Raw genomic sequence first — 17107 nt, forward strand, 5'->3', positions numbered from 1 at the left:
ACTACTTATACTTCAGCTAATGTAGTTGATGTCATCTTACTCACCTTATCTCTCACGCCACTGGCCTCGCACCGCTCTCTCACACCACCGGCCTCGCCGGTGAGATAAGGTGAGAGGCCGGTGGCGTGAGAGAGCGGGGCGAGGCCGGTGGTGTGAGAGAGCGGGGCGAGGCCGGTGGCGTGAGAGAGCGGGGCGAGGCCGGTGGTGTGAGAGAGCGGGGCGAGGCCGGTGGCGTGAGAGAGCGGGGCGAGGCCGGTGGTGTGAGAGAGCGGGGCGAGGCAGGTGCAGTGAGAGAGCGGCACGAGGCCGTTGGTGTGAGAGAGCGGCACGAGGCCGGTGGCGTGAGAGAGCGGGGCGAGGCCGGTGGCGTGAGAGAGCGGGGCGAGGCCGGTGGTGTGAGAGAGCGGGGCGAGGCCGGTGGCGTGAGAGAGCGGGGCGAGGCCGGTGGTGTGAGAGAGCGGGGCGAGGCAGGTGCAGTGAGAGAGCGGCACGAGGCCGTTGGTGTGAGAGAGCGGCACGAGGCCGGTGGCGTGAGAGAGCGGGGCGAGGCCGGTGGAGTGAGAGAGCGGGGCGAGGCCGGTGGCGTGAGAGAGCGGGGCGAGGCCGGTGGAGTGAGAGAGCGGGGCGAGGCCGGTGGCGTGAGAGAGCGGCGCGAGGCCGGTTGTGTGAGAGAGCGGGGCGAGGCCGGTGGCGTGAGAGAGCGGCGCGAGGCCGGTGGCGTGAGAGAGCGGGGCGAGGCCGGTGGCGTGAGAGAGCGGGGCGAGGCCGGTGGCGTGAGAGAGCGGGGCGAGGCCGGTGGCGTGAGAGAGCGGGGCGAGGCCGGTGGCGTGAGAGAGCGGGGCGAGGCCGGTGGCGTGAGAGAGCGGGGCGAGGCCGGTGGCGTGAGAGAGCGGGGCGAGGCCGGTGGCGTGAGAGAGCGGGGCGAGGCCGGTGGCGTGAGAGAGCGGGGCGAGGCCGGTGGCGTGAGAGAGCGGGGCGAGGCCGGTGGTGTGAGAGAGCGGGGCGAGGCCGGTGGCGTGAGAGAGCGGGGCGAGGCCGGTCGCGTGAGAGAGCGGGGCGAGGCTGGTGGCGTGAGAGAGCGGCGGGAGGCCGGTTGCGTGAGAGAGCGGGGCGAGGCTGGTGGCGTGAGAGAGCGGCGGGAGGCCGGTGGAGTGAGAGAGCGGCGCGAGGCCGGTGGCGTGAGAAAAAGAGATCGAGAGAGGAACACCTGAACCTGTGTTTTGTTTGTTTGTGTTTTATTATGTGACAGCAGTCGTCTGTGAGGGGCTGCTGTCTTTTACTTTCATTTTGTATTTGTTTATTTTCTTATTAAAAGTGTTGAATGTTCGCCTTTTCCCACCTCCTTCCCATAACAACGAACCTCGTTACACATTATATTTAAGTTTTATTTATTTTATTCATTTTCAGTTATCCATTCACTGGAAATCTAAGCTACAGGAATGTATTGTAAAAGAATGAAGCTTTAAGAATTTAAATGTAATGGATATTGAGGTAATTATGTTCCATCCTCGTAGGTGCATTCAGAATCAGATGTAGTGCTTTTATTAACGTCAAACTACATGCAGCATCAAGTTTGAGAGTTAGGGCAAATTCTGCCAACTAAATAATCTGGAAAATAATGTTTTTTTCCCCCTTGTGCCTGCAGGTCCATCCTAAAAATCAACCCTGATGCCACAAACACCAAATGAGGTTTGATAAACAAGGTTCGGGAGGAGCAGGTGCAGTTAATTAACCCAATCAGCACCAGTGGGGAGCAATCAGTAATCAATCTAGGACAGGATAATATCAGCAGAACCCACACTGGTTCCTTGACAGTTTATCAGCATCCCACCTCCACCCCATCTCCTCTCTTTCAATTCCATCTCTAGTTCCATCTACTCTTACCACGGGGGAATACTCTGGGTTCGGGCAGAATTCCGAGCTCGGAGCCCTCCACCCGGACAGCACGCCAAGTACGCACAATCTTTATCATAATAATTATATGTAGATGCGAACTCTTGAAAGGCACAGATCAGATGGAAATCTGGGAAGGTCCAGAGAAAAGCATCAGCCTGAACCCCTCAGTGTTTCTCATCAGAGAGCTTGTCAACTTTGACTGGAGAAATTACTGAAATGTAACAACACAAACTGACTTTTACTGTATTTTATTATTTTAAGGCCTGTTTTGCTTTTCAGTGTGTACGTCTTTGCCATGCTACAGATACGAATGGACCCCAGTGCCCGGTTTTTCAAAAGGTTTAATCCAGATAAAATTGATCCGGATTTAGTAATCCTTTTTTTTGCGATCCATGATCACGTAATCCAGCTTACTTTTGAGCCAGTTTTTCAAAGCAACATCGGATTGGATCAATCTGATCCGGATAGGAACTTTTCAGGATCACCAAATCTGGATAACCAGTGCTCAAACAGGATAGGAAATCACAATGTAGAACTATAGATATGTAAAGAGCAACAAGTAGAATAGCCAGTGTGGGGTCAATATAAGATTATTTTTATTTGAAATGAAAACACACACATTTAAAAAAAAACTAAAAACAAGAAAAACCCCACCCCATCCTCTTCCAGCAGTCCGCTCATCTGAGACCTACAACACAAACACTGTACATTGAGGATATTTATAACAAGTTTCAAATATAGATGTATTGAATTTTAAAAAAAAGACTTAATGTCAAATACTCCACAAAAATTTCAGACTTCCTCATCTGATGTGGAGAGACCAGCTTGTCTGAGCGTAGCCTTTAGGAGGCGGATCTCAAGTCTGGCCTTGGTTTGCTGCAGTTTGGTCAGAGTCAGTTGTTCCTCTGCCAGTCGAAGCTGTGCTTCTGCCCTTTCAGTCTCTTTTTTGCAGAAGTGCCTTGTAATCATCATCTTTGTTTGATGAAGGGCGCTTCAAGCCTTTCCTCTGAGATCCTGTGGTAACTACCACTGGCTCAACCAATGAGGATCCAGCCATCCCCTACAACACCTTGAATACCATCGAGAGCTTGCAACTCGTTACTCTCCGATTTTATGCATGTGGGACTTTCTATCAAATTGTTGGTGACTATATGGGAGTGTTGATATCAGCTGTGTGTGATGTGGTGAGAGATGTGTCAATCGCACTGGCTAGCCTGGTTAATGAATTTGTTTCTTTTCCAAAGGACAACCAGACTGCCCAGGCCAAGCGGGTCTACCTCGAAACCTGGGCAACATTGCCTTGTATGAGAGTCACAGGACCCGAAGGTCTCCCAGGCTGGGATCGAGGTGAGGACAGGGTGGAGGTGGAAGGCAGCAGATGCGGTAGATGTGGCTGAGTCGCGGCTATGGCACAGGGCACTGGTGGGAGCAGTGACTCATGGAAGAGCTGGCCTGGGTAGTGGCACAACATCTCGCTACAACAGGGCACAGGGGAAGGACAGGAGATCAGTGGTGCAGCAGGAAGTGCGGGCAGCAGTAGAGGAGCGGCGAGCCAGCAGGGAGCCCGGACAAGATGGGAGCATGCAGTGGACCGCAGAGTCTCATGGGCAGAGCTGTGGAAAGCAGAACCCCATCGCATACGGTTCCTGATCCAGGCTGTCTACGATGTACTACCGAGCCTGGTGGAGTCACCTGCCTGCAACCTCTGACTGAAGAGGGGGACCCTGGAGCACATCCTCAGCTGCTGTCCGAAAGCCCTGTGTGAGGGTGCTACCGTTGGCACCATGATCAAGTCCTGAAGGCCATAGCAAATACCATCAGCTGTGGAATTGGCCACTGCAAGCGCCTCCGCCCAGTAAAGAACACCATTGCTTTCGTCCGGGCTGGGGAGAAGCCAGCATTAGCTGCCAGGGCCGCCTCATTGGGCCAGCTAGCAACACCACGAGCCTGGGAGATGAAAGTTGACATGGAGAAACAACTGAAATTCCCAGAAACTCTCGCCACTACAATGCTGCAGCCTGACATGTTACTCATCTCAGAGACCTCTAAGCAGATCGTTCTCCTGAAACTCACCGTACCCTGGGAGGACCGTATCGAGGAGGCCAATGAGATGAAGAGGGCAAAATACGCTGAGCTAGTGGAGGAGTGCTGGAATAATGGGTGGCGACCGTGGTGTGAGCCCATTGAGGTGGGAGAGGGTTTGCTGGCCAGTCTCTCTGCAGGGCTCACAACATCCTGGGCATCATAGGGGCCAGCAAGCGAAGGGCTGTCAAGGAGGTCACGGGGTCAGCAGAAGTTGTCTCAAGGTGGCTGTGGACAAGGAGAGGAGAACCATGGGTGGGGTAGGGCTACCTGGACACAAGCGGGTCTCCAGGGTGAGAGTGTATGATGCTCGAAACACCCGAAACACTCCGTGACCCCAGGTAACATCAATGATGATGTATCCAGGTGGCATCAAGTTGATGTATGTTACAAGCTCAGCTCTCAGATTTTGTCAATTTTATTCCAAAATTCAAACAATAAATACAGTATATTACACTATATTACAAATTTATTATACTTATAAAAACGTATACTTATATAATGTTGTTATTATAATAAAAAACACAATATATTTAATGTTTACAGCATTAGGTGAGATATTGTTTTCTTGAGAAAATTTAACATATAGTCTACTGTACCTAATATTTTTTTCAGATGAATCGATATTGAATCAAGATCGGAATCAAATCACAAGAATTAAAATCGTGAAAATTGTGTCAAGCAATAATAAAAAACAGTAGCCAGTCAACGGCTTCGAACGCGGCTGAACCAATCAGAATCAAGGCTGAATCAAGTAGCTTCAGAATCAAAACTAAACGTTTTATAAAAACCAATAATCAGGTGAGAAGAGGGCGAAGCCAAGACTAGAGACTGACAGAAGAGCACATAGCATAGAAACAAGCAAAACAGAAGCCACACACACACACACATACACGCACGCACACACACACACACACACACACACACACACACACACACATACACGCACGCACACACACACACACACACACACACACACACACACACACACATACACGCACGCACAGTGTCAGGATCCTCCTCGGCTCTTTCCATTTCAGTGGGAATGAAAGCCTCCAACACTTACACAGATGTACTGTAGCCTTCATTCACTGGTGTAAGCTTTCCCACTAAATCCATCCCCACATTATCCCATATAAACATTCACCATTTAGCATCAACCATATCTGTGCATCAGAACATCGTATAGAGATGTGGGTTGGCTCTTTTGACTCATGCTAGCAAACAGGACTTCCAACATGCTACACATGCTAGAAGTGAATAGATACTTGTTAATAATGACTAAGTGTTAAAACATGTTAATAACATGCTAAGAAATAAAAATTCCATAGTAACCATCTGTGACAACTACAAACCGCCTAGCATCACCCTAGCAACCACTCAGAACACCCTAGCAACCGAGTGCTGTGTTTTGCCACCGCAAGTACCACTCACATTTTGTTCAGGAAATGTAATTTCTAGTTGGATAATATGAGTCTATTGAAATATTGTACATCATACCACCAATGATAAAACTGCTATATTATGAGTGTTGTGAGGGAGGGGCCTTTGAGCTCCTTGATGAAAGCAGACGGTTTATGATTACTAGGCTACTAGTGATTTTTTAAGTTGAAATTGTGTATAATGCCTAACCTTGACTGTGAAATATGTATGTTAGGTAGGGGACATGTGTTGAGTTTTGATATTTGGACTCATATGATTGCTGGTTTTGTGGTAAACCGTGTCCAGCAGTTTCAGGACATATTCCATTCAGGTTTTAACTTTCCACCAACAGAAGGCAACATACCAGTAGAGATCCACAGGGAGCATTAGAGTTACCATTAAAACCAATACAATTCCCATTATAGCCATTAAAACCATTACTAACTCTATGAGGGTTTCTATTGTTTTTCAGCAGCTGTGTGTGTGGTTTAATATGCAATTGGTTAATACAGTTGTATTTGTTAATACAAAACAAACTCACACAAGGGGATTAGAACCAAATCAATAAATATGTGGAAAGGAAATAATGATTTGAGTTTAAAGTACCCTATTCTAATCTGTATGTCATTTAAAGCTTTTACTAAGAGAGAGAAAACAGTATATTAATATTACTTTATTCAAATGATGTATCTGAAAACTACTGTTAGACCTACCTAAAAAACCCCAAAAAGTTTATTTCATTTGTACCCTTTCTTTTTTCTATTTTATTTATTTGTGCTATTTGTAATTTGACTATTTGTTACTTATTTTATTACTTACTGCTTGCTTATCTTTAATAATGGTAAAATTACATTAATTAGGCTAGTAGTTTTTACTGTAGTATCAAAATTGTAATAGAGAATTTGGATATTTCACTGATATCTATTTGAACCACTGACCTAATCCTCAGTCCTGCTGGAGCTGCTTTATATATGTGATGTGCTATTAAATGAAATATAAAATATGATAGAATGAACAGTGAAAGTAACAGAAGCTCATACAATACATTTAAGTATGAAAATAACTGAAGGACATATATACTTGCTAAACAAATTAAGCAAACTAATGATTCATATTCTTTTGGTTTCTGGGTAACACTTTATTTCGATAGTCACTTTAGACATTCAACTAACTATAAGTAACTTTGCAGCTACATGTCAACTAACTGTCATTAGAGTATTAGTAGGCTGTCTGCTTAATATCTCTTTATAACACTTTATTGTGTTGGTCCCCCAACAGACATTCTACTGACTATAAGTAACTTGGCAAATACAAGTCAACTTGTTCTCCCGGACCCTAACAGTCTACTACAGCCTACTAATACTCTAATGACAGTTAGTTGACATGTAGTTGAAAAGTTACTTATAGTTAGTAGAATGTCTAAAGTGACTATCTAAATAAAGTGTAACCGGTTTCTCTATCCAATATATTTTAAAAAATTCCAAATGCAGTGAAAATACAGGTATCGGTATCGGCAAGTACCAAAAATGAATTAATCGGTATTGACCGGTTCTTGAGAAAGTGGTATCAGTCGACGTGTTCAGACTTGGCTCGACTGCTCCCCCGCTGGCTCGTGTTCACATTATTACCTGGATCCGAACTGTGGTGCGTTTGCGTCGTCAGAGCAGAAACTCCCAGTGTTGTGCACCTAAACGTTTTATTCTGATTCTTAACCTTCACCAACCTTCACCAGCAAACGCTGGTTCCTCTACTTTTCTCAACATTAAGAGTTGCAGCTTTGTCACATTAAGCACAAATGTGCTGAAAGAAAGTGAGATGTTTTATTAACAGTGCTCATGTACCTGAAACAGACAAATGTGCCAACAAACTGCTCCGTTATTTATTTAGAGGACTTCACAAGCAATTCATCTCTCAAAAGGAAACCTGTAAACGGAAGTATATTCAGAGGTTCACTCAAACACCTCCTGTACCAAAGGAAATATCAAGGTTATAAATATTAATTTTCCACAGTTTTATTTCCTGGCCGTACTGATTCTGTCTGGAGTTTCTAGAGATGACAGTCCTGAATCAGAATAGATGTTTAACCACTACAATCAAACGTAAAGGAAAACGGAAGGTGGTTAACAAGGCTTTCATTAGTAATCTAAACATCTACACACATTAAGCTGAATTAGCCTTTAGTAGAAGGATATATTGCATTTGTACACATAAAATAAGAGTGGATTTCACAGCTATGTGCCTGTTGCATATAGAATCAAAAAGGAAAAATCCCAAAAAGCGCTGTGATGGGAAGAGACCCTGAGTGACTGTCTTCAGCTGGAGAGAAACTTCACTCCTGACTCACTTCTGAGTAAACGACGGTCTCCTCTCTGGACGGCTCCTCGACGTGCAGCGTGGAGTCGTCCAGCTGAGTGACGATGTAATGAGTGCCCTCGTCGTTGACGATCACCTGCGTGAGCCCCTCCTTCATCATCAGCTGACTGGCTGCGAACTGCAGCACCTCCTGCATCTGCTCAGACGTGTGCTGATTGGCCGAGCCCATCACCTGATCCGACGTCTCCTCGTACATCTGAGCCGGAGGCGTCTGAGCGTCGCTCTTCTGATCGGAGGCGATCTCTGTAGTGCTTCCCTGCTGGCCCATCTCCGTCACCGCGCAGAGCAGCGCGTCCAGAGCCGAGGAGGACTCACACACCCCGCGCTCCGCCTCCTCCTGCTCTCGAGCCCCTCCGGACGACTCCACCAGCACATACCGGGTCTGGTCCCGGGAGGCGATTAGCTGCCCGTCCTCAGTGAGGTGCAGCACCTCCGCCAGCTGGCTGGACATGGCAAGGGTCTGTAGCGTGGCGGCGGCCGACTCCTCCAGGGCCTGATCAATGGCCACCTCTCCCCCGCCGTAGCCCTGGATGATGATGACCTGCTGGAGCGCCTCGGACCCCAGCTCGGGCTCATCTGGGGCGAACGCCGCCTCGGCCTGCACGAACGACGCACCCTGACCCTTCAAGCGGCACTCGAACGACTTCGACACGATTCCTGACACAGACACAGGAGAGAGCAGAAACACACAATAAGTGGATCGTGTCATGAAATATGAACACAACACGGGCCTAAGACATCAAAACAAAGCCAAAACAGGACGTGATGTCACAAGATGTGAGCCTAAACAGCACAGAAAGCAGATCTTCAATAGTGTTTGACTCCTTTACAAACCAGTTCTCAGCGGGCATCATATGAACACACATGAAACAAGCGCGTTAATCCTGCATTATAATAGACTTTATATCACGCAATTCTGACTTTATATCACGCGAGTCTGACTTTATATCACGCAAGTCTGACTTTATATCACGCAAGTCTGACTTTATATCACGCAAGTCTGACTTTATATCACGCAATTCTGACTTTATATCACGCGAGTCTGACTTTATATCACGCAAGTCTGACTTTATATCACGCAAGTCTGACTTTATATCACGCAAGTCTGACTTTATATCACGCAAGTCTGACTTTATATCACGCAAGTCTGACTTTATATCACGCAAGTCTGACTTTATATCACGCAAGTCTGACTTTATATCACGCAAGTCTGACTTTATATCACGCAAGTCTGACTTTATATCAAGCAAGTCTGACTTTATATCACGCAAGTCTGACTTTATATCACGCAAGTCTGACTTTATATCACGCAAGTCTGACTTTATATCACGCGAGTCTGACTTTATATCAAGCGAGTCTGACTTTATATCAAGCGAGTCTGACTTTATATCACGCGAGTCTGACTTTATATCACGCGAGTCTGACTTTATATCACGCGAGTCTGACTTTATATCAAGCGAGTCTGACTTTATATCACGCGAGTCTGACTTTATATCACGCAAGTCTGACTTTATATCACGCGAGTCTGACTTTATATCACGCGAGTCTGACTTTATATCACGCAAGTCTGACTTTATATCAAGCAAGTCTGACTTTATATCACGCAAGTCTGACTTTATATCACGCAAGTCTGACTTTATATCACGCAAGTCTGACTTTATATCAAGCAAGTCTGACTTTATATCACGCAAGTCTGACTTTATATCACGCAAGTCTGACTTTATATCAAGCAAGTCTGACTTTATATCACGCAAGTCTGACTTTATATCAAGCAAGTCTGACTTTATATCACGCCAGTCTGACTTTATATCACGCAAGTCTGACTTTATATCACGCAAGTCTGACTTTATATCAAGCAAGTCTGACTTTATATCACGCAAGTCTGACTTTATATCAAGCAAGTCTGACTTTATATCACGCCAGTCTGACTTTATATCACGCAAGTCTGACTTTATATCACGCAAGTCTGACTTTATATCAAGCAAGTCTGACTTTATCCATTGACTGTCATAGTAGGAAAAAAAGAATCTGGAAGTCAATGGCTGCCGTTAACTGTGTGGTTCGAGACTCATACAGGTTTTGAACAACTTGAGGTTGAGTAAATGATGACAGAATTTTCATGTTTTGAGTTAACTGTCACTTTAAAGTATTTATCTGACTAAATTATTTGACAGTAAAAGAGGGAAATTACAGCTACAGGTTTTTATTTTTACATGCAAAGAAAAAAATGGGTCACACTTTCGATTAGGGTCCAATTCCCAATATTAACTTCAACTTTTGCCCGAATAAACTCCTAATTACTGCTTATTAATATTTATTAAGGTAGTTGGTAAGTTTCAGTATTGTGAAGGATTATGGGATGTAGAATATGATCATGCAGAAGTTGTTATGCATTACCAAAAATGCTCAGAAAAAGCGTCTTGGTTACGTATGTAACCTTGTATCCCTGAAGGAGGGAACGGAGACGTGCGTCAGATGTGCCGAATGATTGGGATCACGCTTCGGGAGCCTAAAATCTTCGAGTGTTAACAGAACGACCCAATGCACATTGGCGTGCGAGATTCGCATCTCGAGCTCCGCTCCGCAGCGCGGGTATACATACGGACGGGGATGCACGCACCATTATTTTTTTGCTGACAAGCTGAGCAGAGCCTGGGGTCAGCGGTAGTCCAACAATGGTGGCGACGGGACTACGTCTCTGTCCCTCCTTACATACATAATCGAGACATTCTCTTTCAGCCGGTTACATTCGACGTGCGGCGGATGTGCCGAATGATTGGAATCCAAATTAACACGCCACCTAGTGTTGCCACCTCCCAGTGCCTAGTGAAAGCCTCCTGATCCCCCCGCATTATTGAGGTGGAGATGGGAAAGGGCTCAGGCCAGGGAAGTCACTCTTGTTCCGCATGACCCACTAAGACAGACTTGGATAACACTGGGAAAGCGTGCCCTTTCAGTGGAAAGGGAGACTCTGCGGAAGCCACATGCTGCCCATAGAGAGATATCATGTGGAGGTTACATATACGGACTGGGCGTTTCCGGGCAGTACAACATATGGAATGTTACTGAGGTGGCTCCGGCCTAAGTAGGGGGAGAAACACCGGTCAGAGACGGCAGAGCAGGCTCTGCCAAGGGAAAGACACGGGCTCACTTCAGGGAGCCGTACAGTGGAAGAATACATATTTGCGAACGCCATTGCATCACATCATATGGGACCCAGTTTAGCACCAGGGCTGAGTATCGTAACAAAATTTTCGATACCGATAACGATACCTTGACCTCTATACCGCTTCCTGAACGATACTTTTTTCAATACCAATTTTATGAAACCAGTTTTAACAATATAACATTACCTTTAAAAAAAAGCTTTTATTCTTTCAGTTTGTTTTTTACACTCATATTTTGAGTCTGTAAAAAAGCACCAATAATAAAGTTTTCTATGTTTCCTAATCATTTAACAACATGTATTCTTTACTTCAATGAGCTCATTGTTTCTGCCGTAACTTAATGCATTGTTTAAGAATGAAACTGAATGAAAATTAATTGAAATGCATTACACACAGTCACCTCTGATATGAGGTGAAACGATATGTATTGTGAAAAATGCTATACAAATAAATGTGAATCAAATTAAATATAGGCTACTGGGGGGCAGGATATATGCCTCGCGCTCAGCACACGTAAAGCTTGCTGCAAAGCACTGGCAAAAGTAGCCTAATGATTATGGATGTGTCGGGAAACAACAGCAAGGAGATATTTTAATTGTTTATTAATACACAAGTGTGTTGGCTGCAAAGATGAATATGGCGATGCTGACTCATCATTCATGCAGTAGTGAACGCGTGCGTGCCTATATGGATTAGGTAATCAAACTATTTATATCTAATTGTTTCGTTTAAAAGTAGACATATTTTGACCGTTTTTAGGACTATTTCTCATGTCTGTGAGGCAAGTATCATATACGCTGAGTTTCGGTTCATTTGTGACGCGCTCCAGTTCTTGCAGTCGAAGACGGATAAACTTTCTACTCTCAAGTGTATTCGGTGCGCTTTTAAGTGCCTTATCAGATTTACCGTGTTGCCAGTGTTGGCAGCAATTATGTCGAAAATATTGCATTGCGTGCTTCTGGCATCGTGTCTGGTAAATAGGTACACTTTTGATCATTTCCACATATTTTCTATCTAACTGGGTTGGACGCTTACACACACACACACACACACACACACACACACACACACACACACACACACACACACACACACTACAGCCTCATGTGCGATGCAACTGGGCAGCCGCGTAAACTAGTGTTTTTCCGCCACAGCCAATTATGCTGCATGCTTATTGTTTCACTGACGTTGACGAGATTAACCACTTAGGTACCGAAATTTGGTATCAAAAAACAAGACATGTTTCGATACTCTGTAGTATCGAGGTAATTTGGTCGGTACCTAAAAAGTACCGAACTCGGTACCCAGCCCTACCTAGCACATGTTCTGCCAATAGATATGAGTGCTAGGCCTGGCGTCGGACACTCCGCCACCTCCGACTGCCGAGAGGTGTGGAGGGACTCAACAGGGTTCGGCTAAAGGGGAACTAAACTGGAGCAGAATTGGCGCACGTATCCAGACCATAATAGGAGAATGGCACAGTAAGTCGACACTTCAAGCGGGGCCTGCGGTGTTGACTGGATTCTAAGAGAAGAGCATACGGGAAGCTATTGGCTTGACAAGAGGCTTATAAAAATCTAGCGAACGTGTTTGGTGTCGCCTAGCCCGCACCTCTACAGATATCTGTCAGCGAGGCAACCTGTGCCAGCGCCCAGGAAGAAGCTACACTCAGAGGGGAGTGGGCTTGCAACCTGAGGGGACATGGTGCGTCTTGAAATTGGTACACCAAGACGATGGCATCCACTATGCAGTGGGCCAACCTCTGCTTGGAGACAAACTTTCCCTTCGGCTGGAACAGATGAAGAGCTGGTCTGAGGTACATGTATAGGAGCAGAGCACCAACGGGACAGAAAAAAGCCAGAGGTGGGTCTGCCTCCTCCGGGGGAAAATATCCAGGCCGGGGTCTCAGGATGACGTGAGAGTCGGCCAGCCAGAATTCCAGGCACAATTCGTAGACCGAAAATGCGTGCTGGTGCCCTAGCCTCTTGATGGACGCCAAAGCAAGCAGTAGAACTGTTTTCATAGACAGGATTTTTGACTCGGCTGCCTGCAATGGGTCAAAGGGAGGTCTCAGCAGTGCCGTCAGCAACAGAGATTAGTGCCAAGAGGGTACAGAGGGGGGGGCGAGGTGGATTCAGTCTCCTCACGCCCCTCAGGAACCTGACGAACAGGTCGTGCTTCCCCACAGATTATCCATCAACTGCATCGTGATGTGCGGCAATAGAGGCAACATACACTTTGAGGGTGGAGGGAGACTGGCTTCGCTCCAACCCATCTTGCAGAAAGGAAAGCACAATACCGACCGATCTTCGGGGGTCTTCTCAGTGAGAAGAACAACATTCAACAAACAGGTTGCACTTCATAGCATAAGCATGCCTTAAACTGGAATGCCACGGTGCTCTCACGGAAGTGATGGTGTCTACAACAGCTTGTGGTAGATCACCTAGAACCTCCGCCAGACATGGAGTTTCCAGAGGTCTGGACCCGGGTACCATGCGGTACCCCGTCTCTGAGAGAGGAGGTTCTCCCTGAGAGAAATGGGCTAGGGAGGGGCTGCCGAGAGGAGCATCAGTTCAGGGAACCAGGTCCGGTTGGGCCAATAAGGGGCAACTAGCAAGATCTGCTCCTCTTCCTCCCTGACTTACAGTGTCTGTGCGATAAGGCTCACAGGGGGAAACGCATACTTGCGTAGGCCCCAGGGCCAGCTGTGTGCCAGTGTATCCATGCCAAGGGTCCCCTCGTTCAGGGAATGGAACAACTGGCAATGGGACGAGTTCGGAGAGGCAAACAGATCTATCTGTGCGGCCACGAAGTGGTGTGATGTGTGATGCAAAAGTGATTCAAAAGTGATGTGTGCGTGTGCGTTCGGGAAGTCGCAGTGACAGAAACAGTGACATTCCAGTTTAAGTTTCAATGGAGTAAAACCTGTTTATGTCATTAAGAAAATGAAATTCTGTCAAATCAATTTTGTTTTAAAGACATGTTCATTTAAAAGCAGCGCTAATTCATCAGTGTATAATGTTACCCTAGAGATGCGCACATTAACCGCCTCCGAGTCCGCTGTTGAAGGTGGCGATCATGCATTTATAATTACGTGTAACAACACAGAATAATTGTATTTTGACCATCGGGTGCGGATCCTTAAATCAGAGAGCATTATTGGGGCGGGTGGATGATCTGTTTTTGGCTGTGGATTCGGGTGACGTTGGAGCTCATCCGCTGACTCTACAGGAGTCAGACTCTGCAGGCGCTAACAGCTCGCGGTGAACACGGCTAACATGGTTTAGCAAGTTAGTGGTATTCCATCTTGCATATTCTATTTGTGTGTGACATGAGCGCACACAGCGCATGTTTTCTCCAGGTCGTGCTTACAAGATTGTTCATAAGAGCTGAAATCTATCCAGATGTAGGCTTTTAAAGTAGTTGGAGCATTTTTAATTACTCGCACTCGCATCAGGCCTCCTTCTGCCATTGTATGCTACCGCGACACAGCACATACGCGACAAATGACGTCAGAAAAGCGTCAGTACATTATAATCGGTTATGGTCTATTACTGAACCGATACCGAATCGTCCTCGTCTGCATCGCGACGCATCGTAGAAACGATTAATTTCGACACCCCTAATGCCAATGTGCATTGGCTCATTCTGTTAACACTCAAAGATGATAGGCTCCCTAAGCGTGATCCCAATCATTCGGCACGTCAGACACACGTTGAACGTGACCGACTGAAAGGGAACAGCAATGACCACAACATAATCAATTATTCATATAATGAATGTTTTTCATTGTTTTTGCATGTGTTAATTTCTTTAAATGACAGCGTGGACAAAAATTATGTGGCAGAATTTGTCATGTTAAATTACATTATTTTCACAAATAAAACAATCGACTCCAAGCAAAACTACGCAATATGACTACAAAAATCTCAAACTCATTTATAATAATATTTGAAATAAGATGTCAGTTTGGTTGAGCACTGCTGCATGTTTAGATCAGTGCAGGTTATGAACAGCCACTGATGAAGTTTAAGTAGAAAATGAGGCGGACGAGCACCTGCGTGCAGGTAAGCCAGGTCTGGGTTCTCCAGGTCCGGGTGCGTCTCCTTCAGGTGGTTCCTGAAGTCCATGGGGCCGTTGGTAGCGTAGCTGCACTTGGGACAGTTGTACATCTTCACTCCCTCATGCTTGCCTGTGTGCAGGATGTGCTTACGGATGTTCTCTGCGCAGTTAGATCTGAAAATACAAACAACAACACGCTGAACAGATGTTGTGTTTCCTTTCATATGGAGCAAAACATCAAGACTGCTATGATTTATTGCATTAGTGGTGCTTTTTAAATGGTGCTTTTTTTAATGTGTCTGAGTCTCTTCTGCTCACAAAGGCTCATGTATTTGATCTCAGCTCCAGTAGAAACAGTGAAACATGAGTGTGAGATTGGTGTGCATGCTGAGAGAGTGAGACAGGTGTGTATGCTGAGAGTGAGACAGGAGAGCATGATGAGAGTGAGACAGGTGTGCATGCTGAGAGAGTGAGACAGGTGTGTATGCTGAGAGTGAGACAGGTGTGCATGATGAGAGTGAGACAGGTGTGCATGATGGGAGTGAGACAGGTGTGCATGATGAGAGTGAGACAGGTGTGCATGATGAGAGTGAGATGTGTGCATGCTGAGAGTGAGACAGGTGTGCATGATGAGAGTGAGACAGGTGTGCATGATGAGAGTGAGACAGGTGTGCATGCTGAGAGAGTGAGACAGGTGTGTATGCTGAGAGTGAGACAGGTGTGCATGATGAGAGTGAGACAGGTGTGCATGATGGGAGTGAGACAGGTGTGCATGATGAGAGTGAGACAGGTGTGCATGATGAGAGTGAGATGTGTGCATGCTGAGAGTGAGACAGGTGTGCATGATGAGAGTGAGACAGGTGTGCATGATGAGAGTGAGACAGGTGTGCATGATGAGAGTGAGATGTGTGCATGATGAGCGTGAGACAGGTGTGTATGCTGAGAGAGTGAGACAGGTATGCATGATGGGAGTGAGACAGGTGTGCATGATGAGAGTGAGACAGGTGTGCATGATGAGAGTGAGACAGGTGTGCATGATGAGAGTGAGACAGGTGTGCATGATGAGAGTGAGACAGGTGTGTATGCTGAGAGAGTGAGACAGGTGTGCATGATGAGAGTGAGACAGGTGTGCATGATGAGAGTGAGACAGGTGTGCATGATGAGAGTGAGACAGGTGTGCATGATGAGAGTGAGACAGGTGTGCATGATGAGAGTGAGACAGGTGTGCATGATGAGAGTGAGATGTGTGCATGATGAGCGTGAGACAGGTGTGTATGCTGAGAGAGTGAGACAGGTATGCATGATGGGAGTGAGACAGGTGTGCATGATGAGAGTGAGACAGGTGTGCATGATGAGAGTGAGACAGGTGTGCATGATGAGAGTGAGACAGGTGTGTATGCTGAGAGAGTGAGACAGGTGTGCATGATGAGAGTGAGACAGGTGTGCATGATGAGAGTGAGACAGGTGTGCATGATGAGAGTGAGACAGGTGTGCATGATGAGAGTGAGACAGGTGTGCATGATGAGAGTGAGACAGGTGTGCATGATGAGAGTGAGACAGGTGTGCATGATGAGAGTGAGACAGGTGTGCATGATGAGAGTGAGACAGGTGTGCATGATGGGAGTGAGACAGGTGTGCATGATGAGAGTGAGACAGGTGTACATGATGAGAGTGAGACAGGTGTGCATGATGAGAGTGAGACAGGTGTGCATGCTGAGAGAGTGAGACAGGTGTGTATGCTGAGAGTGAGACAGGTGTGCATGATGAGAGTGAGACAGGTGTGCATGATGGGAGTGAGACAGGTGTGCATGATGAGAGTGAGACAGGTGTGCATGATGAGAGTGAGATGTGTGCATGCTGAGAGTGAGACAGGTGTGCATGATGAGAGTGAGACAGGTGTGCATGATGAGAGTGAGACAGGTGTGCATGATGAGAGTGAGATGTGTGCATGATGAGCGTGAGACAGGTGTGTATGCTGAGAGAGTGAGACAGGTATGCATGATGGGAGTGAGACAGGTGTGCATGATGAGAGTGAGACAGGTGTGCATGATGAGAGTGAGACAGGTGTGCATGATGAGAGTGAGACAGGTGTGCATGATGAGAGT

At 46.4% G+C, this 17107-nt stretch overlaps 1 protein-coding gene across 2 annotated transcripts in view; it reads right to left on the reverse strand.

Annotated features, from left to right (window-relative positions):
- Positions 1-7257: 7257 nt before the first annotated feature.
- Positions 7258-17107, reverse strand: part of znf407 (zinc finger protein 407) — a 30439-nt gene continuing 20589 nt past the window's right edge. For both annotated transcript variants that reach the window (XM_077240404.1, XM_077240405.1), the window contains exons 8-10: positions 14998-15176; positions 7745-8430; positions 7258-7487 (exon numbers count right to left, since the gene is read on the reverse strand). In XM_077240404.1, coding sequence (XP_077096519.1) covers positions 7413-7487; positions 7745-8430; positions 14998-15176 — 940 coding nt within the window. In that variant the 3' untranslated portion in view covers positions 7258-7412. The remainder of the gene's footprint in view (positions 7488-7744; positions 8431-14997; positions 15177-17107) is intronic.

The sequence above is a fragment of the Siphateles boraxobius genome, unplaced genomic scaffold (genome assembly GCF_051911475.1).
Source record: "Siphateles boraxobius isolate OS27281-9 unplaced genomic scaffold, OSU_SipBor_1 229, whole genome shotgun sequence".
Taxonomy (NCBI): Eukaryota; Metazoa; Chordata; class Actinopteri; order Cypriniformes; family Leuciscidae; genus Siphateles; species Siphateles boraxobius.